Consider the following 22,750-nt stretch of genomic DNA (forward strand, 5'->3'; position numbering starts at 1 on the left):
TAGGCCAAACATATGTAACCTACAATGACTGTAATGTCTTCTTTTAAGTTTGTCCTATTATGTGTTAAGGTGATACTTTCTTTTCTTTAATTTTTTTTATTTTAAAAAATTTTCAATTACAGTTTACATTCAATATTATTTTGTATTAGTTTCAGTTGTACAGCATAGTGGTTAGCCAACCATATACTTTCCCCGATATTTCCAGTAACCAAAAGGCACGGTAGTTATTACAATATTAATGGCTATATTTCCTATGTGTACTTACATTCCCATGACTGTGTGGTAATTTCCAATCTATACTTCTCAATCCCTTCATCTCTGCACCCAGCCCCCAAGTCCCCCTCCCCTCTGGCAACCATCAGTCTGTTCTCTGTATCCAGGAGTCTGCTTCTGTTTTGTTTGTTGATTTATATTCTTTAGATTCCACATGTAAGAGAAATCATGTGGTATTTATTTTTCTCTGACTGACTTATTTCACTTATCATAACCCCTAGGTTCATCCATGCTTTCTCAAATGGTAAGATTTCTATCTTTTTAATGGTCAAGTAGTATTCTATTACCTAAGTGTATCACAGCTTTTGATGGGCACTTGGCTCGCCTTCATAGCTTGGCTATTGTAAATAACGCGGCAATGAACATAGGGGTGCATGTATCCTTTCAAATCAGTGTTTTGGGTTCCTTTAGATATATCCCCAGAAGTGGAATCACTGGGTCAAACAGAGTTCCATTTTTAATTTTTTGAGGAATCTCCATACTGTTTCCACAGTGGCTGCCCCAGTCTGCATTCCCACCAACAGTGCACAAGGGTTCCCTTTCTCCACACCCTCACCAGCACTTGTTTGTTGATTTACTGATGATAGTCAATCTGACAGGTGTGAGGTGATAATCTCATTGGGGTTTTAATTTGCATTTTTCTGATGATTAGCAACTTCGAGCGTCTTTTCATCTCTTGGCCATCTTTATGTCCTCTTTGGAAAAGTGTCTATTTAGGTCCTTTGCCCATTTTTTAATTGGATTGTTTTTGGTATTGAGTTGCATGAATGCTTTATAAATTTTGGATATTAGCCCTTCATCAGTTGTATCATTGGTGAATGTGTTCTCCCATTCAGTGGGTTGTCTTTTCATTTTGCTTAATGCTTCTTTTGCTGTCCGATTTTTTCATTTTTTCTTTCGTTTCCCTTGCCTGGGGCGATATATCAGAAAAAATATTGCTATGAGAAATGTCTGAGATTTTACTCCTTACGTTTTATTCTAGGATTTTTATGGTATTGAGTCTTGCACTTAAATCTTTAATCCATTTTGAGTTTATTCTTATATATGATTTAAGAAGGTGGTCTTTCATTTTTTTGCATGTATCTGTCCAATTTTCCCAACACCATTTATTCAATAGACTGTCTTTACCCCATCATAGGTTTTTGCCTCCTTTGTCATATAACAATTGACCATATACACATAGGTTTATTTCTGGGCTCTCTATTCTGTCCCACTGTTCTATAAGTCTGCTTTCATGCCAAGGAAATACTTTCTGATATTTTAATGAAATGCTTTTCTACATGGGTATTTGCTGTTTATATCATTGTATATGTGCTATTTATATCATTTGCAGAAATACTGTATTCTATGAGAAAATAAGGACTTAACCTCTGTTCTACAAATACATACGAATTTAACTTAAGAATTACATCCAAGTTTGCCATATATGGAATTACTATTAAAAAGGTCATTTAAATCAATTTCCATTATGAAATTAGAGTCATTTCTTTTTAAATTGGGGAAAAATGACATTGCTGTTTAAATAAAATTATACTTAAGAAAGTACCCCAAGCTTCTCCAAAAAAACTTTCAACTAAAAAAATAGTCTTTCTGAATCAAATGAACCATCACATATAAATTATTATAATCTAGTTAACATAATATAACTTATATAGTTGGAATTAAGATCGCCTTGTAGGACTTCATGGAACTTTAATAGTTAAATAATCTTTCTAGGCTCCAAACTGATTATCTTTAAGTTACGTGCAACTCATGATAGAGTAGTATCAAGATATCAATGCCGCCAAATTCAAATGCATGGGCAGGGCGTATGTTATAAATGGCAATGAAAATATAGCAGTGTTTATTCTTCTACTTAACATTTTTCTAATAAAGTTTACTAAACATGTAGCTACCCCCAAAATGTTGGCATTTTAATTTTTTTAACCCAACCAAATTGTCACAGTGACTTTACATGCACTAAAATGCTTTCATTCTCTTCTTTCCTTCCTTTTTCCAGACTTGCCACATTAACCTCTGGCATCTTTTTTTCCTGTCCTAGGCATTGTTGTCTTCCAATCCCTCTTCTTGCAAAAAAGTACTAGATAGGATCAGGGGGAAAAAAAATCTTACCTTTTTTTTTTTTTTTTTAAAGCAAACAAACTCAGATCTCCACCAGGATGTGGAGGGTTTTGTTTTTTCTTTAAATAGCCAGTTGTCCTCTGCTAGTCATTAAGAATTTTGTAGGTCATGTTTGGTATTTGTAGGCTATAGTATTGAATATTTTGTTTTCTACCTAATAGTTGGTTGGTTTAGAGACACCAAACTTTGTTTTCTGCCCACTATAAAAGACGATTGTATTAAAGCTGATGATGGCGAGAGGTTGTCAGAGGTTAGTTAGCTCTAGTGTTAAGGGAGAGAGAAACAGGAGAGTGATGGCCAACAATATCTGATGGTGGTGCCATGGCATGCCCAAACTAGTACTTTTTATTGGGTGAGTTTATCATTATTTCCTGCTTTCTTTCATATGTATATAATTTTTCTTATTGTTGTTAGCATTCTCCTATCAGCTAATCAGCCCCCAAAGCAGGAGATTACAAGACACTGTTAATTATAAGAGTAATACTATGCCTGTTTATACACATTAAATTTTTAAGTAAACATAGGGTAAATGTGCCCCTTTTACAGTTAATTTCCTAAAGAAGTCACCATTTCAATTTAACCACCTTGGAATATTAATGTGTTTCTTTGTTCCTTGATAAATTCTGTAAAAGTAGGTTTGTGACAATTAAATCAGATACACTCTTAACAGGTAGCAGTTATATTTTGTCAGGAACCTACACTGGATAAGTGCCTTCTAAGTACTGTCAGTTTATAGATCTGAAACTTTCATTTGCTGTCAAAAGTATAGATAACAATTTTTCACATATGCATATCCTCTGTCATTTTCAATAAATTTCCATAAATTATGTATATAAGTAGAGTTTTAAAAATGAGTAACACAGGGGTTGTTTCTAGTTCACTGAAATACTGGCCGTGAAAGGAGTTATTTGTTATTTTGGCTCATTATTAAATATTGGGGTTTTCCAGTAGAGATGGTGTACTTTAGCTGGAGTCAGCATGGACATGTACGATTGGACTGAAATTCTTATTGTAGTTTTAAATCATTGGCAGTTTTCAGGATGAGTGTGTTTCAGACTATTAGGAAATTCTCCAGGTATTCCTAGAAGGAATGAAAATATGATGATCTGAAGATATTCACAATTTCTGACAAAAATCTGGGCTAATATCAAGGGTTCAATAAGGAGTAACACTTATTCTTTTAAATACTTTCATACATATTATCTTCACTCACATTTCTGTATTGTCAGTACCTAGCAGCAGTACAGAGATGTGAATGAAGATCGTATACATGAAATCTAAGGTTTAGATAGGTGAAGTTAGTCAGCTAGTCAGGATTCAGATCTGGGTCTTCTGCTATGTTAAATGTATTGTTACTTTAAATTTTCATCCATATTGCTCTAAAGTTAGGAAATATTGGATTTATAAAACCAATTCATATAATTCCAATATAGATTCCTTCAATATTTAATGGATTAAAAATGACATATTTCTGTAACTAAGTTTATAAAGAACTTTCATATAAATTGTTCAATTTCTCTGATAAATTTTCTCTAAACCCTTTATGGTATAATTTGTAGTGAAGGGAAAACTCAGAATTAACTTATTAAGTAGAACTTCATCATTCACAGCTTTCAAAGTGTTTCTATCACCTCTCTGGCTGCCTCACATTCCGAGGCCTGTGGATACAGAGAACTAGCCATGGTCTCCTCCCACAACGTCCCCTCTCGGAGCAGAATGGACCCGATCCCTTTTTCTCTCGGGTGGGCTTTGTTACGCTTAAAAGCATTTGAATACGCAGTGTAGTGTTAAAAAACCGTTATTCGCAAATCTTGGGAATACCCTGGTAGATGCCAGTTACCTGCCGGTGATTAAGAAGAACAGAGTGAGAATGACCAGGAGAGTGAATCCCCCAACGGCCGCGGTGGCTATCACGAGAATCTGGCCCTGCTCCACCGCCATGTCGGAAGCTGAAACAGACACAAGGCGAACATTTCCTGGGGACATTTCATTACCAAAATTACTTCACAACTGGTGTATGCTAGAAAATGTGCTAATGGATGCCAAACCCCCATCATATTTGCCCTTTATTGGGCACACAGGCTGCAAACCCCAAAGAAGGGCTGAAGATTAAGGTCATAACCCACAGCCTACCCCTTTCTTCTTTTTTACAAAAACACTAATAAAGTAGAGGGATTCTTAATACCACACCTCTTTTTTTTTTTTTTAATGTTTTTATTGAGTTTAGAGAGGGAGGAAGGGAGAGGGAGAGAGAAACGTCCTGGATGGGCTGCCTCCTGCAGCCCCCTACTGGGGACCCGGCCTGGCCCTGAGCAAGCACTGAGCCCGGGGCTTCTCGGTGCCTGGGCGGTGCTCAAGCGACGCGGCCTCTCGGCCAGGGCACTGCACCGCCTAAGATTGAGTATGTGCTGCAAAATCAAATCAGCAGATGGGCTAAAGTGTTTTGTTTCTATAAGCGCTAATTTATTTCCTTAAACACTTTGCCAACAAACCGGGCTTCACACACTGTTTGGTTGTCTTTTTCTACAAGGTGGAAAAACTATTGTATAATTCATTTTAAGAATGACCATCTTATATACATGAAACCTATATAATATTATTAACTAATGTCACCCCAATAAATTTAATTTAAAAAGTGAAGGAGAAATATTTTTCTCAGATTAAAAAAAAAATGACTTTTTATATTTAGTAGTGCTTAATTCAAGTTTAAAGTTATAAATTCACAGCACAAGGGTATAAATAGTTGGTACTCAGATATCTGGCAGTAATTAAGAAAATGATATTTAAAAGCTTCCTTTACTGATGAAAAGACTAGATAACATAAGGCAACAACATATTACCTGTCTCTGACAAAATCATTTCTTAAAACTGCATGGGCTGCCTTTTAGAAACCTTTAAAAATATATTAGTTCAATTAGTTCATTAGCACTTCTCCTTTGTACTACTGAAATTTTAATTGGATATAATTTTTATGGGATAGGATACGGGCAACTGCTTAATAACAGTGATAAGAAAACTGAAGCCCAGAGAAGTTAAAGAACTTGCCCAAGCTCACATATGATTACCACCAGAATTCAGGCTTCTAGATAATTGTTTCATTTTTCCTTCCTATGCTATAACTCACAATAATAATTCAGTTAATTATCAATATTCCAAAATATTAAATCAATCAGTCCTTTTAATATCCTTTAACTTGAATAAAGCTTGATTTTTATTTTGATCACTATAAAAATCCACTAATCTAATCAGTTATAAGTAGCAAATTGAATCGAAGAAAGAATATATTTGACAAGCAAACTACTTAATTCTCTACCATATTAATTTATTAAACTTGAGTACTTTAAGGCTTCAACAGAAAAGCTCTCTGAGAATCAAGTACGCAGTATATCACATGCAAATTTATATCCCAAGAACAATTAACAGAACAACTTCCTCATAAAAATGGCATCTCTACTAGAGAATATCTGAACCTTAAATGTTGTTATTGAGTCAGTAAAAAACCAGTTACAGCACTTAAGATTCCTCTTAAGAAACCTATATGTAAATAAAAACAATAGTCATTTATGTTTAGTTTTCAGTAAGAAATGTATTAAACGTTGGAATTAGATTTTAGTCACTATGATTTAATCAAGATATTTTCAGGCAATTTATTTGAATATTGAGTTTTCAATCTGTACAGAGACAAGTGAAATGGTTGCATCTTATCCAGTATATAATGTATGAAAGATTTTTATTAGGTTCTGACTGAATTTCCTAATCTTCAAACTAGCATTGATATCATGGGAATTAATGTATGCTTTAAAAGGTCACATTTTCTTATTAAAAATTATTGAATAACAATTGTAAGAAACAGATATCATAGAAAACAACATTAACCTTTTGAAGATAAAATGGCATTTAAAAAGAAAACATTATTTACTTATCAACTGCTGTATTTGTAAAATACGTAATATAGTTCAAGAGTTTTAAACCTGGAGCATATATTTTCATGGAGCCAGATAGCAAGTAATTTATTGAGACCATGTATTCAAAGTTCAGATGGAGGAGATTATGTAATTGGGTGCCTTTTGAAAATCATATTGCCTCTTATGAAAAATCGTGTTGTTTTATTTAAATAATAGTTTGGTAAACTGCCCATTTTACTAATATATCTTCTTTTCTACTCTTGTGATTACATATTTATGAACTTTGCTTTAATTAAAATTTTTATTAGGTAACAGAATATAAAGTTGTGACAAGGAAAAGTGCATAGTCCTATCTAATTTCTTAACCCTCTGCACTAGGAATCCTAAATCCTAATCTCCTTTGTAGAGAATAACATATATATGTAAATGTCATTTGAAAATTTGAGTGTATGATGTGATGCACTAATATACTGGGAGTAAAAAGCTATAAATGATAGGCTGAGATGATCATGAAAACATTATCATCATCATCAACAGCCACTATTTATTTAATAGCAAACTATCCTCTAGCACTATGCTTAGTGCTTCAAATCCATTATCCAATTTATCTGCACAATCGTCTTAATGGGTAGGTTCTATTATCGATCCTGGTTTAAGTGGTTATGTATATTACTTGCCTAAGGTCATACTTCCTGTATACAGGAAAGCCGGCATCCCAACCATGCTTCGTCAGGCTCCCAGCCCATACTATTGACAGTATGTTATAGGGGCCATTTTCACTAACACAACAATTGGCTAGATCCAGCTCTTTTGTATGTCCCAGAACAATCATAGCCTTGCTTGACCTTGATTTTATGCCTGTGAAATGAGATTGTTGAATTAAATATCCTTATCACAATCTTTCAGAGCAATTTTACTATGATACTGTGTTACAGATTTGCTACTTGATATTTGGTTCTGTTCAAAATGTCACCTGAGACAGTTGGCCCATGCTAAAAGGTCCTCAATATCTGGTCATGTTTGGTCTTGTCCAAAATGTACATGGAGACATTTGTCCATGATTCATAAAATAATACATTTAACTTGTTAAAATTTTGTTTACGTTATTTTTGTTGTAATTCACATTTTAAGAGTGGTTGTTTTCAACAGGACTAAATATCAAGGACCACTTCGCATGTATCAAATACACTCATGAGCATTTTTGATAGGACCGAATTTCAAGGGCCTTTTGGCATGAACCAAATATCTCTGTGGATGTTTTGGGCAGGACCAAATGTCCTGAAAAAGTGCTGTACATTAAGCTACAATCAAACAGTGAAAAGAATAAGGTTTGCCATGTAGAAATAAGAGGGACACTCAGGACCTGCTGCAGCTCTCGGTCCTGATGGATAATTTCTGCGTTCTTATTGTACTGGTGTTGATCAGTCACAGAGCTCTGTCTTTATCTCATGATAAAGTCCAAAGTCCTTCACTTTGTTAATAAGGCTCTACACAAATGGCTCTAGTATATATCTCCAGGTTCATCTCTTATCATTCTCTAACCATGCTGAATTCTTCCAGTTCCTTGAATGTGCCCAATTTGCTCTCATGGTGAATTCCTATTCAGTCTTCCTACTGAACATTGCATCATTTGTGAAGCTTTTTTTCTGGTTGCTTGGATTTGGTTAGGTCCTCAAGCCATGTATTCCCACAGACCCTTGTACTATTTCTACCAATAAATTTCGATCATGTTTTTAGGAAATTGCTATTTTTGTAATCTATCTTTTTTATTAGGGACTTTATTCCCTATAGTATCTGTAGTAAGTAAAATAATGGCATCTCCATCACCCCTCTCCCAATGTAATTAAGAATATCAATCATCCTGCATTAACTGGGTGGGCCAAAATACAACAACAAGTGTTCTATAAGGGACAGAAGAAGAGAAGAGAAAGAGGAGAAGTCCATGTGAAGACAGAGGCAGAGACTGGAGTTATGCAGCTACAACTCAAGCAATGCCTGGAGCCACCAGCAGCTGGAAGAAACAAGGAAGGATCCTTTCCTAGAGCTTCAGGAGAGAGTGTGCTTCTGGCCTCCAAAACTGTGAGAATAAAGTATTTCTCAAAATGTCCCTCAGTGAATAGATGGTATAAATTTTCTTCATATGCACATGTTTTATTTATGACTCCCAAATTTTGATGAAATGGAAAAAAAAAAAATTGTCATTTTAAGCCATGAAGTGTGTGGTAATTTGTTATAGTAGCCCTAAGAAACTAACATAATATTCAAGCCATAGGGCCTGACACATGAGTAAGTGGATTGAGTAATTGTTTACATTGGATGATTCTGGTAAGAAAGGCTCAGGTTAACCTGTGGGCAATCTGTATCCTTTCTTTCCCCTTGATATGAATAGAAGACTTACCCTGGAGGTAACTATACTATGTATGTGAAGGCAGTTTACCCAACATAATTTTAATCAGAAGAATCCAATTATTCTGTATGCTTGAAGATAATGCTTCCCAGAAGGCAGGGGCTACTAGAAAGTACAGATTTCTACATTTAATCAAATTGAGCAGATTAAGCTTAGAAATGTGAATCTAAGGTTAAGAACTTTTTAGTTCCTTCAACAGCTCTTTACTGAGCACCCACGACATGGCAGGCACCGAGACGGACACTGGGGATACGAGGATGATGAATGAAGACAGCTGCTGCTCTCCTGGTTTACAGTTCCCTGGGGAAGACGGACAGCGAACAAATAATACAAGTGTAAGAACTGTCGCAAAAGGGAAATTTTGGGGTGCTCTGGAAGAGAATACACAGCCCCCGGCAGTGAGTCAGCACACTGGGAATTTGGAAATACAATGTGTTGGAAGGAGGAAGACGAGGGAAGAGTTGTTCCTTGGTTAGAGGCCTCAAAGACTTGATTAATTTAAACAGACATTTAGACAAATAAACCATAAAATTATCTACGAAATGGAAGTACAGTACAAATTCCTCTGTGATGGAAACTTTTCTGTTAGCACCACCTATTCATTTTTTAATCCTGAGGAGATTATTTCTAATTAGTTTTGTAGGAGAAAATGTATACTATAATTTACTCACATTAAGTTACTCCACAGAGAGCAAACCTTTGAAAAAAAGGAACACAATGAAATCCATATTAAGAAATGTATTTGTGCCCGGCCGGGTGTGGCTCAGCGGTTGAGCATTGACCTAGGATCCAGGCGATCGGGGTTTGATTCCTGGTCAGGGCACATGCCCGGGTTGAGGGCTGCCTCTGATCAATGACTCTCTCATCGTTGATGTTTCTATCTCTCTCTCCTTCTCCTTTCCTCTCTCTGAAATCAATAAAGATATTTAAAAAAAAAAAAAGAAAAAAAAAAAGAAAAGAAATGTATTTGTGACTGGTTGATTGAAAATGTCCCCTTCTACCTTGCCAGCATGGCTCAGTGTTTGAGTGTTGACCTACGAACCAGGAGGTCACAGTTCGATTCTTGGTCAGGGCGCATGCTGGGTTGGGGTGGGGTGTGTGTGCGCGCGAGGAGGCAGCCAATCTGACTCTCTCATCATTGATGTTTCTATCTCTCCCTCTCCCTTTCTCTCTCTGAAATCAATAAAAACATATTTAAAAAGAAAATGTCCCTTTGTTTAATGGAATAAAGTTGTAGTATTAGAGAAATATAAATATATTACAATGATATATTTCATTGTATGGATTTGGAAAGAAGCACACTTCTGTAAGAGGAAGCAATTTCCAAAAAGAGTTCAAAACTGTTACTGAACAAAGACTTTGTACCTAGCAAATGCTTGGCATACATTAGCATAACATTATTTTTATTTTTATTTTTATATATCCTTATTGATTTCAGAGAGGAACGGAGAGGGAGAGAGAGAGTTGTCATTGATCTGCTGCCTCCTGCACGCCCCCAACTGGGGATCAGAGCCCACAACCTGGGCATGTGCCCTGGCTGGGAATTGAACCTTGATCTGAATCCTGAATCCTAGGTCGATGCTCAACCGCTGAGCCACGCCCGGCCAGGCCAGGATGACATTAAGTGAGGTTTACTTTAGTTATTTCTATTTAAAAGGAAAAAAAAGTGAAGTTCTTTACTTGGATTCCAAATACTTTAAAAAAAGATAAAAAATAGATTCCATGCCTCCAGGAAAGTATGAGTGAAAACATTGTGGCTATTTTTAACCAAAGAGTTTTCTTCTATGGAAGCATAAGATTTTTGTCTCTCTGTAATCAAGATTATTCTAGTTTATATTTACATTTCAAAGTAAAATCTGTCATTTGTATTCTGTGTCATTTTCTGTGGAATCGTTTTTTAAAGTTAGCTCTTTTCTGTTATGAACATCTTTTTAAAGTAATGGAAGGCAGCAGTTACTTTTTTTTTTTTTTTTGGTGGGGAGTCAGAATAAGGCAGCAGACATTTCTCAAAATGCTGTTCAGTGAATAAATGGCGTATATTTGCTTCATATGCACATGTTTTATTTATGACTCCCAAATTTTGATGAAATGTAAAAAAGTCAAGGGATATTATCTCATCATTTCACCAAAATGATTTTTTAAAGCACAGCAGAAATCTCAACAAAGTAATGGAATGACAGTGCCCAATAAATTAAATTAACCTTAAGGTATTTGACAACCAATACAGGAAATCTTTAGCATGCTTTTTTTTTTTCAGGAAAAGAAATCCCCCTCTTAGGTCATCTATTGTAATCAGGAATGATGTTACCCTATGAAATGAGGCACATATAGAAAGACATAGCAATATATAATGAAGACTAACCAGTCTGTAAAATCTCAACACTAAGTATGGTAATGCAGACAAAAGAGTGTGAGATACGAGTGAAAGCTGAGGAAATACTGCTCCTAGATGAACATAATCTTGCGATTTTGTAGATTATGTTATTCTCTTGGCTACCCAGGCTTGAAAAGTGAGATCTTCACTGGTTTTACCCTTCCCTACAACTTCACCTCCAGAGTCAAATCTTTATCATGTCTTATATTATCTTGTCATTACCATGGGCACAGCTTCATTTTAGGAATCAGCCTCATGCGAATAGGCTAGTTTTATAATTTTCTATTAGATTGCCTTTCCACAGTGTCTCTTCCCAATCCATCCCACATTGTGTGGCCAAATAATTTTTCTTTGAAATAATAAATAGACATATTCAGAGTCTCCCCCATCGTCTAGAGGGTAAAAGTCATCCCACTGCAGCGGGCACACCATTCTTAGGGATGTCCAGGCCTGAATGCTCAGACACAGTCCTCACACAATTCTCGGCTTTGCCTTCAGGTTCATCATCAACCCCGTCATTCTTAAATTTTAAGTATTTCTTAGATTCAACCCCATTTTACCCTATCACCACAGCTATTTTTTTAGTTCAGATGATCATCTTACTACATACATTTCAATTCAGCTAGATGATAACTTCCATTATGTGGAATGCAATGGAGCAATGGCAATATTTGGTAATATTAATGCTTAAAATTGTCCTAGCTACAAAGATGATCCTTACACATTTGTATTTTGGCATTTAATATGTTCAGAAATAAATTAATAGAAAATAGCGTGAGTTAAAATTTTTATTTATATCTCCCTGCCTAAGCTTTGAAGGAGTAGATATTTAAAGGAAGAGAAATTGGCATGGTATTGTATTTAAAAATTTTTTTATAAATATGCATTATTCATAATCATATTAATCAGTAAAAATAAACAAGATTATATCATTTCCAGCTAATAAATATCAAGGAATTTTAAGACAGAAGGCCCCATAAGACTAAACAGCATGGTATTGTATTAACATTTTTCTTTTACTTTTCTTCAACATGTGATGCCATCTATGAACAGGGAAAATGCCTCTAAGATTGGCAAGGGCAGAGGAGGGGGGTATGAAATTCGCTGTTCTACTCAAGTAAGCCAGTTACTGAGTTCTCAGATGGATGAAGACAAACCTCATGGATCATTTCTGCTGAAGTAGGGACCCTAGGCTGGGATTACGCCTTTTCCGAAAGTGATTTTACAGCTGTCCTGCCACTTCTCCAGAAACAATGCAACATGGCACATCACACTGTGGCTACCTTGGGACACACAAGGTTTCAAGATTCATTCTTCTTGATGACCTTAATTTACTTGTCAAATAAAAATGCCAAATGATACAGCTATAATTGGAAAATGTAAGTTTGGTACACCCTGATGGAGAGGCAGAAGCACAGGCAAGTAGAGCAGCGAGATGAAACACTTCCTGCCTTTTTTAAAGTGAGATTCCTGTGTGCCCGAATAAACAGTTAAGATGCCTCGCTACAGGCAGGCTTCCTGTGACACACAACAAAGAACAAGGGAAAGAGGCGGAGGCATTCAAACACCTGGAACTACTGTTAACATTTTAAATGTCAAATATTTGTAATTGTCTGTATTTCATATTGTTACTGGCAGCTGAGATAGAGAGGTCTTCGATAACATTTTTTTTTTTTGCAATTGAACTTATGTTTTCACATATACATACATATCCCATCCTTTTTTTAAAGATCCAGTGTAGAATAATTTTCTTACAAATTTCACAAATTCCCTGGATCATTGATCGGGAACCAATGATGCTCAAATTCAAATACTATTCAACATGTACCATATTAATAGTGGGCATTTGCACATTGGTAGACATATATATGCACTGAGGTGATACAGCTTCTTAATATAACCATTAGAATGATTTGAGGTAAAGAGCTTGTGATTAAATGTATTACCATTAGAGATCACAAATTTCGTAAGGCTTAGAAACTCAAAGATTTATTTAGAATCTATTTTTCATAGAAAAAATGTTTAAAGAAAATAATCCTGATAACAATACACACATTGATTATTTAGAAAAAGTTCTAGAAAAGTTCTTGAGGAAATTCTCATTCATCAACTTATTAGTCATTCAAAAATAACAAAAATATTAATTATTTAGAATATGCTGTATGCTGTTACACAGGGATTGGGGAGACAAAGAAAACTAAAGCTTGGCTTCCTGTCCTCATTGTAGTTTCTCTTTAGTGAGGAGATAGATAAGTAAGCTTTAATTGTACTAGAGTAAAATTGTTTCTAAAATGGAGGTATGTGTAAGGTGATATGGGATAACCTCCATAGGAAGAAATGAAGGAGGTGATTATTAAGCTAAATCTGGAATGATTAGAACTAATCTGCAAGTCACTAAGGTTGTGAGTAGGTATTGGGACATTCTGGTTGGAAGAAACACCACAAATATGGAGACACAAAACAGCACAACATCTTCAGCAGTTGTTTCTATGTACTTTTCGATGTCTGAGACACAGATCAATAGGCAGAATAGGAAGTAGGATTGAGAGGTAAGGGGAGAATCATGAAAATTTAACGTGACATCAGTCAGTCAGCATGCCAGTGGTTTTTCTCAAGTTAGCAGGTTCAGGAGTAGAGTAGATGTGAGTTTACTCAGAATTTCAATTTTTATTGGAGATATAAACTCTTGTAAACATGTGGCAAGAACCTGAGGGTCTGAAGGTCAATTCAACAAAGAAGAAAGCAGAACAGACAGGAGAGTGTTGAGAACATGGTTCAGAGCCTGGATTTGACCTGAATCTCACGCTATTCACGACTTTGCAGTTCACACACAGCAATCAAGTCCCACTTTTCATTAAGCCAGCTGGGGTTCTGGCATTTGATACTGAGAGTATTATTTAGTACGATGAACCAGGGAAGAAAGGATTTGACTGTATTTATCCACATTAATATCCTAGTATGAGGGAAAGAAGGGTAAGTGGGTCTTAATATTTCCAAACTAGGTACTAATAATGTCTCATTGCTTGTTATGTCGCTCAAGCTGGGTGTTTTCTATCTCAAGAGTGTTTTAGGAACAGTATTATCCCACTACTTACCACTATTATTTTCAAGAAAATAAGATTGTTTTGCATGTTGATCTCTCACTAAGTTTTGACTCAAAAGTGAGGCTTAGTATTATGATTCTGAAAATGTTGGAGTAAATGCCCCTCTAAAAATGAACTCAAAGGGAAAAACTTCCTGACATACCCACTCCCTATTTTGTGTAATATAAAACAGCGGTGTTTTATTTATTCATCTTTTAAACTAATATCCTTTACAATATGATGCTGATTATAGACAAACTGGGTATGTGCCATCTTGAGAGAACAATAAGCCTCTCCTTCTATGCTGATGATTGGGTTTAATTTCCAACAACCAGAATTGATTTCTGGGCACAAATAATTCTGCATCCTACTGCAGCCAGAAAGAGCTGTGCGCTATCAGCTTTATCAAAACTAAAATCATTTTCTCAGAGACAAAAGGCAATTGATCAAAACTCTACAAAACAAGACAACCTATTCCATTTTGTGCAAGTATACTTTTCCATAGCTCATCCTGGAAAGCATGTTGTAGAACTCTGCAGCTTAATATAACTTTTTCCATGGGAGCATTACTCCTCGGGCGTCTTTTTGATGATTTGGAACACCTGCTCGGAAATTGTCCAGGCCACAATCACCTTTTTTTTTTCTCCTCACTGTATCCTGTGGTGTGGAACTCAGCACTTTCATCTAGAGTATGCCTAATTGCGGGAGCAGATACAAATCTGCTTCCTAAGGACAATTTTTGCTTTGCCTCCAGCCTATTTCAGCGCAAATATGGGGAGGTTTTATTTTTGTATGGGCAAAAATATTGTTTGGGCGTCTTGGCTTCAATAGTAGATTTCTGTATCTCTTTACCTTATTTTTAAAGCATTTGCATCATCTGCCAATGTGAAAATACAGAATTCACATTCTAAGTCTTATTTAAGACTAAACTCAAAATTCTGAGTAAGCATCTTCTAGGATATCTCATTAGTCCTACCTCTGAAACTGTCTCCGCCCTCAGGGTAGGGCCTTGGAAGACTGTTCTCTCTTCTCTGGGTCCCAGTCCTAAGAGTTGGATCAGGGATGGCGAACTGACTCAAATTAGGCCAACCACAGTCCCTCAGGAATCTGGGATAAAGATTCACAGTCGGTTTGAAGGTTTTGGTACATGGATGAAATGAAGGGGACATGTGAACTTTCAAGCTATGGGGCAGGTAGGTATCTTTTTCTAAATGGACATAGATCCAGGTAAAACTAGTTTTTAGAGAAACAGAAATGAATGGCTGTGTTGATCAAGAAAAAGATTGGCTGCCTTTCATTTTGAGAGCCTTCCAGTTTCTTATTTCAGTCCTTTTTGAAGCCTAGGTTTATTACACATTTCCACTGCAGTCCTGGGAAGTTCTTGTATCTCCTTTTGTTTAACTTAGCTCATGATATATTTGATACCTGCAATTAAAGGGACTTAGAGTATTCTAATTTTCAGTTCCTGACCAAAGGACAAAATATTTAGAGAAGAAATTTGAAGGGTGATTCTTTTTATTCACTTCCTATATTTTTCTCTTCTAAAGTCTTTATGCATGTGATGTACTAAGTAACCTTCCTTTCTCCCTCCCAGCATGGAAAGATCATCTTCAATCAGCGACATTTTACCTTGTGTCTGCTTCTATCAAAAGCTGTGGTCAGAAAATACCATATGAAACAAACAAATTTATGCATTTGTCGAAAAACTCTACCTGTGGCTGTTACCCTCAATGCCCCCTATCTTTCCTACAGCCTTTGTGCTTCATATGATGAGGGCCTGATCACTTCTTCACCCTCTGGCTGCTGACAGAAGGCCCAGAGGCAGGGATGGCGCACATGTGCTGCATCTCTGGTAATAATTATCAAATGACACTCTTCTCCCTCTGATCTTTTTTAAGATTTTTAAAATTGATATTTAGAGAGAGAGGAAGGGAGAGGGAGATAGAGAGAAACATTGATGTGGGAGTGAAACATTGATTGGCTGCCTCCCCCACCATCCCCCCTACTGGGGATGAAGCCCTCTACCCAGGCATGTGTCCTCACTGGAACTGAACCAGCAACCCTTTGGTGTATGAGATGATGCCCAATCAATTGAGCCACACTGGCCAGGGCTCCCTCTTGTTTTTATGGGTCAATTTTCTACTTCTAGTGCTAACTTATTAAACATTTTGTATATGTGTTTTAAGCTGCCTCAAAGAGTTTTTAGGAAAAATAGAAATGCAAGTAAAAGTCAACATCCATCTAGTTAGTCAAGCTTTCTGAGAAAGCATCCCATACAGATAGAAAAAGTCATGCTACTTACTGCTTAAAACATTCAGCTTTCTTCCTAGAACATGAAATTTGACAATACTTGTAATACTTTAATTCTAGTGTGTGACATTAATGACTTAGATTAGTTATATATATGTTTGGTGTGTTTTATTAAACAAAATTTTTGATTAAATAATTTTGGATGATTAACAAAATGTAATAGATGTCTCTTATATTCCTTTTAAAAATACATAAGTTTTTTGCCCTGGCCAGTTTGGCTGAGTGGTTAGAGCGTCGGCCCATGGACCAAGGGGTTGCAGGTTTGATTCCTGGTCAAGCTCACATACCTGAGTTGCAGGATCCCTGCCCCAGCTGGATGGGTGTGGGAGGCAACCGGTCAATGTGTTTCTCTTACACTGATGTTTCTGTCTCTCTCTCTCTCCCCTTCCCTCTGTCCCTCCTTTCCTCCCACTCTCTCTAAAAAAAATCAATGGAAAAAAATTCTTGGGTGAGTATTAACGAAAACAATAACAACAACAAAAACAAAACACATAAATTTCTAAATTCTATATACTTACTAGATTGACTAATTCATGTATTACTTTCTTTTTTTCTGGCAAATGAGGTATATCTATGTAGCTTCAAGTGAGTTTTTCTATATTGCTTTCTTCTGTAGATTGACAAAAAGTATTTTTCTAATTGTTATTTTCCAAATTGAGCTTTGCCATTCTTCACCTGTCCTGATCTCCCAATTTCTCCAGTATAAGCTATGGGAAGGGTGCATATGTGATTTCCTTAGCTATGTTCTCAGTCATGGACCAAGTGAGATGCTCCATCTCTCCATATGTATTCAAGTCCTGGAGCCTTGGAGACCTCTAGAGGCCAGTGATCAATGCAAAGGTAGAATTACCCCATCAATTTCTTTTTTACTCCCTCTACCTTTTTTCCTAGTAAAGTATTTCTCTCTCCATCTTTTTTTAAAAAAATTAATCTTTATTGTTGAAAGTATTACAGATGTCCCCCCTTTTCCTGCCCACTGATCCCCTCCACCCCCCATCTGCCCCATCCTAAGTGTAAAAGCATTGGGGGAAAATGGTGATATAGACAGTCTCATGTACAGAAGTTTTGTTTGTTTGTTTGTTTTTAAATGTCTTCGTTGATTTTCAGAGAGAGAAAGGGAGAGGGAAAGAGAGAGAGAGAGAAACATCAGTGATGAGAGAGTCATTGATCGAGCCCTAAACCCGGGCATGTGCCCTGACCAGGAATCGAACCCCGATCGCCTGGATCCCAGGTCGATGCTCAACCACTGAGCCATGCCCGGCTGGGCCTTTTTTTTTTTTTTTTAAATGTATCTAAAGGTACATAACTTTAAAAAAGTGTGTTAATTGGATATCTTAACTGCATGTTTTTGTTTAATACAATTTCAAATCTATCATCCTAGAGGTAATTTAATCAGGAAGAGAGAGAGAAAAAGACAAAAAGACAGCTAGCTAGTTATGAAAAGGTGCATGAAGCTCCTAAAATGGATAAATACAGTGAGAAATGAGTCTCTAATGAATATGAGTCTCTAAGAATTAGCTCTCAAAGGTTTAGAATGATTCTAAAGGAATTTTGAGCTGCAGTTCAGAACATGAGAGAAAAAAGAATGTACTCCTAAGGCAATTAGATAACCCCAAATCTTTTTGGTATGCTCCCACTTGGTGCTTTTTCCCTCCTCCCCCCTCCCTCCCTCCCTCCCTTTGCTAAGAAACTTGGATTAATTTGTAAAAGAATAGAGTAGCCCTCTTCCAGGCATTATGCATGGTAAAAATGTAATTTTATAAAAGTTTAAATAATCTCAAAACTGTATCTACCCCCTAATTTGAAAAAGTAAAGTCCTTCCTCAAACAAGATAGTCTGGGAATATTACTTATAGAATAGCATAACTAATACCTACTCTGAGCCAAAATAGAATTGTCAATGTACAGCCAAGCTGGGTTTTTCTTTGGACTGCTTATTCCTGTGCAAATCGGTGAGATAGTTATTTACTGAATTTAAAAAAAATTTATAGTGGGGTACGTAAACATAAGTCTTGTCATTTTTACTTGAAAACTGAAGAGGATTCCAAAGAAGGTACCGTAAGGGGGTTTTCTAGCCAGAATTACATCCTTCCTCTGCCTTTTAAATTTTTTTGTCCCTCCTTTACGGAGATGAGAGGCCGCTGATTCACAGCACCGGCTCCGGCAAACAGCATACGGGCTGTGGAGGCGTCTCCCTCAGAAGGGGGTTGCTGTAATCACACTCTTCTCAGAGCGCTTACACGTGCCGTCCGGAATTCTAGACACTTCCCAGGTATTCACTTTGAAATCTTCCCGACAGTCATGTGGGATAGTCGGATTATCTCTACTTCGGAGATGGAGAAACTGAGGCTCAGAGAGGTTAATTAACTTGCCATGGCTATGCGGACAGGAGTGGCAGAACCAGAATTTCAGTACAGACAGTCTAGTTCCAGTGTTTGAGTTTGTAACTGCTCTGCTATATTGTCTGTTGGCACTGAGATCTTTGTCGATTTAAGTATTTAAAAGAAAAGTGGCCCAACCCATAAATAATTTGGTTACCATAGAAACAGGGGGGACAGTGGCTCTGGGTTCACAAAATGATGCTGTAATGGAGCTGATGGAGGTTCCCTGACTTGCCTACTGTGCTGGTTAAGATCTGGTGTCTCAGAAGTTCAAGTGTGGAACTTCCTTGGCTGAATCCAGTTCTCCAGTGCTTAAGCCTCGGGAGGCCAACTCTTTTTGGAGAATCCCACTCATCCTTATATATCACCTATAAAAATTAAACAAAAACTAACACCAAGACTAGCCAACTAGTCTCCAGGGTGAGCTTATGGGCATGAAGGATAAATGTCAAAGTACAGAATCAGGGAATGACTTGACTGCTATAGTAGGGTCTCTACATGCAAGAAGACAATAAGGAATATTATTTTGTGTTGTTGTTTTTTTTTTTTAAATTGAAGTTGTATAATGGAATTTTAGGGTTGAAAATAAATACCAATAATATCAGTATCAATAATCAACATTTCTGAGATCTAACAACATGAGACTTGTCCAAAGTCTGATACCTAGGAAGTGATGGAGTCAAGGTCTAAATCCAGGGTTAAGTCAAAAGCTTCAGTTTTTAACCAAAATTCTTCTTCACTAGTTCTCTTTAGCTGTCTATTTATCTGCGGAGCATCTGCCAAAGTGAATTGCATGAATCAATTGCTATCGTAAAAAATTTTCTTGTTCTCTCTGCTTAGTTATATTCTTCCTTTTCTTCAAAGCCCAGTTTAAGGCCCTCCTCCATGCAGGTTTTGCCAGCTGCCTACCTCACAGTAATAATTAGGATTATAGTACTAGTTAATGTTTAATGGCCACATTAGGAGGTGGGCACTCCCTCTCCTCCTCAGCTTCACACTTCTCCAGAGCACCTCTCATCACCTGTCTTAGATGGGGCTTCAGGGATGCAGATTCTGCAAGGGAGGTTTGCATGCAGCAGGTCTGTCTAGGAGTGACCTCAGCATGGACATGTGGGGGAGTGAGAGAAGCAGAAATGAAAAAGTGGAGCAGTTGAACTATGATATGATAGCTACAAACCCTCAGCAGACATCAGGGAGTTCTGAGCTGAGACTGCCCCTTCGAGGTGCCCTGAATTGAACAATAGGACTAATCTTTGTACCTCACATTGAGCAGTCTTGGATTCTGCCTAGCCCCTGGGGAGAGGGAATGACTCTGAGGCATGCAGCTTTTTTTTTGACCAAGCAATGTCTGGAAAAGAATTAATCTATGAGCCTTCAGCAGGCAGCACTCCCACTAGTGAAGAGAATAAATACCTGGGTCCTGAAGGGAAGATCTAGGTAACATACCATCTGTATCACCTGACATTCTAAATATTTTACTTATTGTTTCTCCCCTCTCTCCTCTCTAGAATGTATTCTCTAGAATATGAAGGGTCTTTGTCTATTTCTGCTATATCCATAGCATGTGGAACAGCACTTAGTACAGAGTAGATTCTCAAACATATTTGTTGAATGAATCAGTGAACACACAAATGAATAAATTTCTAGTTTTCTGATGAGGATACCAAAACCTAGACAGACTAAATTGCTTTCCTTAGGTCTTACTACATAGGGAGTGGCAGAGCTTGGTCTGGCCCAAGTCCTTAATTGCTTCACTAGGAAGTGTCCCATTTTTAGAGCAAGGGAAGATCATTTAGCACATTCCCTTTATTTTATTGAGGACAAATTAATAGAGTGAAGAATCCTCTTAAGCCAACATGCCAATTGAATCACCTAACTGAATGTATCGTTTTGCCTTTGCCAGTTAGAACAGACATCTATCTACAACCTAGCCTGAGATGAGTCTGTGACCTCTTTGTGTGGTATAGTCATCTTGGTGTCTAAGTTTGCTTTGCTAACATATCACCTTTACCTCTATGATACCTAGATTCATGAAGTTTCTCAGATAACTTAATTTCGAGGACTTCTGAAACTGAGCAATTCTTGTTGAGGGTTTGGCATGGGATGGCTCACCTCCAGTTTTCTCAGGAGGCTCTGTGAGCAGGATTTTTTTCACAGTCTTGGAAGGCCAGAGACCAAATATGAACTGTCAAGGAGAAATATGCAGGCTTACATGCTGGCAGAGATCAAGCATGTGTTAGAATTTAATAATTCCCAAGGTTCCAGCACCTTCAGTAGGTGAATCCTTAAGGCCAAAACTGTCTCTAGGGAATTTGGAAGTTATGACAGCAATAGGCGTGACAATGAAAAAGATATTTGGAAGGTTTTATTTTTAGTGTGAATAAAATGAAGGTGAGGAAATAATTAGATGGTTCCAGAGCAGTCAGTTATGGGAAACTCACTGACTGCTTGCCTGTCTCCAAAACTACAGATAACTGAAAGAAGATAAAACAGTAAAAAAACAAAGAGAGAGAGAGGGGGTGGGTGGGTGGGTTTAGCCTCAGTAGCAAGACAAAGGTCAGCACGGCATGGCCCCTGCCTGTGACTCCAGCTCTTTATCTTATATTACCTGTACCAAGATCATCACCCCATCACTCCTTACCCCTACCTGCCCTAGTCCTCTTGGATGAAGCTGCTGGTTCCCTAACCACAGTGGGCATCAGGTCCTTGGAGGGCTTATGCAAACAGAATGCTGGGTTCCACCCCAGATTTAGTAGGTCTGGGGTTGGGCCTGAAAATTTGCATTTCTAATGTGTTGCTGATGGTTCTGGTGCAGGGCCCACATTTTGAGAACCATGGATCTAGCCTTATTGGAATTCCTTCAGTTACTAGAAAGTTCCATACTCTCTTTCATCTCTGCACCTTCACACATGCACACAGGAGGGGACAAAAGCTCTCCAATACTCTTACCCCACTCCCCACCTCACTCTCCGTCCCCATGATTCTCATGGCCAACTTTTATTTAACTTTAAAGTCTCTTTTAATACATCACTTCTTTTTAAAAGCTTTCCTCGATGCTAGTTTGTTTGGGTTTTTCTCCCTGTATTCCCCGAAACATCAAACATAACCCTTTACTGTAATCTTATTTAGTTTTCTGAACCTCTCATTAACTATTGTGAAAGCAGGAAATAAGTGTATCCTTTCCATCTGTGAATCCCCAGTGCCTGCCTCTATATCTGGCCCATCCATTAATATTTTTGATTGAGTTAAGGATTAAGTAAATTAAACACTTAAACATTCTTCTGCTTGCTTTCACTTTTGCTGCTTCCTCCCAAGTGCCCTTCATTTTCTCTCTCGTTATGTCAAATTTCGGAACAAACTTCACATCAAATTTGGAAATAAACCCTGTCAACTCTCAAGGATAACAACTTATGCAACAATATTGAAAACATTGCCATTTTCATTTCGTCATCTCGGAATGAGAATAGGAAGCGTGTATGAATACAGGATATATGTATTATGTATATGTATGGATATATGTAAACAAATGTATTTTAACTTCATTAAGTAATGTTGCAATGTTTACTGTTTACAGAAATGCTAAAATTGATGCTGAAAAAAACATTTAGTCTTCTTTGGTTTTGTATCCAGCAAATATAAGATAAGTACTTATTTTAAAAATAACTGTAGCGCAAGGGTATTTTTTAAAGGATGCTCAGTTTTTCAAAAGCATGAAGGATATAAAATTCAGTTTGTGTGAATCAGCTATTTTATATCTGGTGGTAAGGTTGCCATATTCTGCAACTTTGCCTGTCTTTATAGTACAGTAATGTGCTCACGCATATCATGCTCTGGTTTGTGCACACACAGCTAAATCTTTTAAAGGACTCCTGCTATCTTGCCAAGAATTCTTGTTAC

General features: G+C 37.1%; 1 protein-coding gene across 1 annotated transcript in view; it reads right to left on the reverse strand.

Annotated features, from left to right (window-relative positions):
• EPHA6 (EPH receptor A6) overlaps positions 1-22,750 on the reverse strand; it is a gene marked incomplete at its 5' end in the record, with an annotated part of 762,908 nt that overhangs the window by 225,119 nt on the left and 515,039 nt on the right. The window contains one exon of the mRNA XM_081138997.1: positions 4,235-4,343. Within this exon, the coding sequence (XP_080995123.1) occupies positions 4,235-4,343 (109 nt within the window). The remainder of the gene's footprint in view (positions 1-4,234; positions 4,344-22,750) is intronic.

Source organism: Miniopterus schreibersii (genome assembly GCF_964146895.1).
Source record: "Miniopterus schreibersii genome assembly, chromosome: 5".
NCBI lineage: Eukaryota > Metazoa > Chordata > Mammalia > Chiroptera > Miniopteridae > Miniopterus > Miniopterus schreibersii.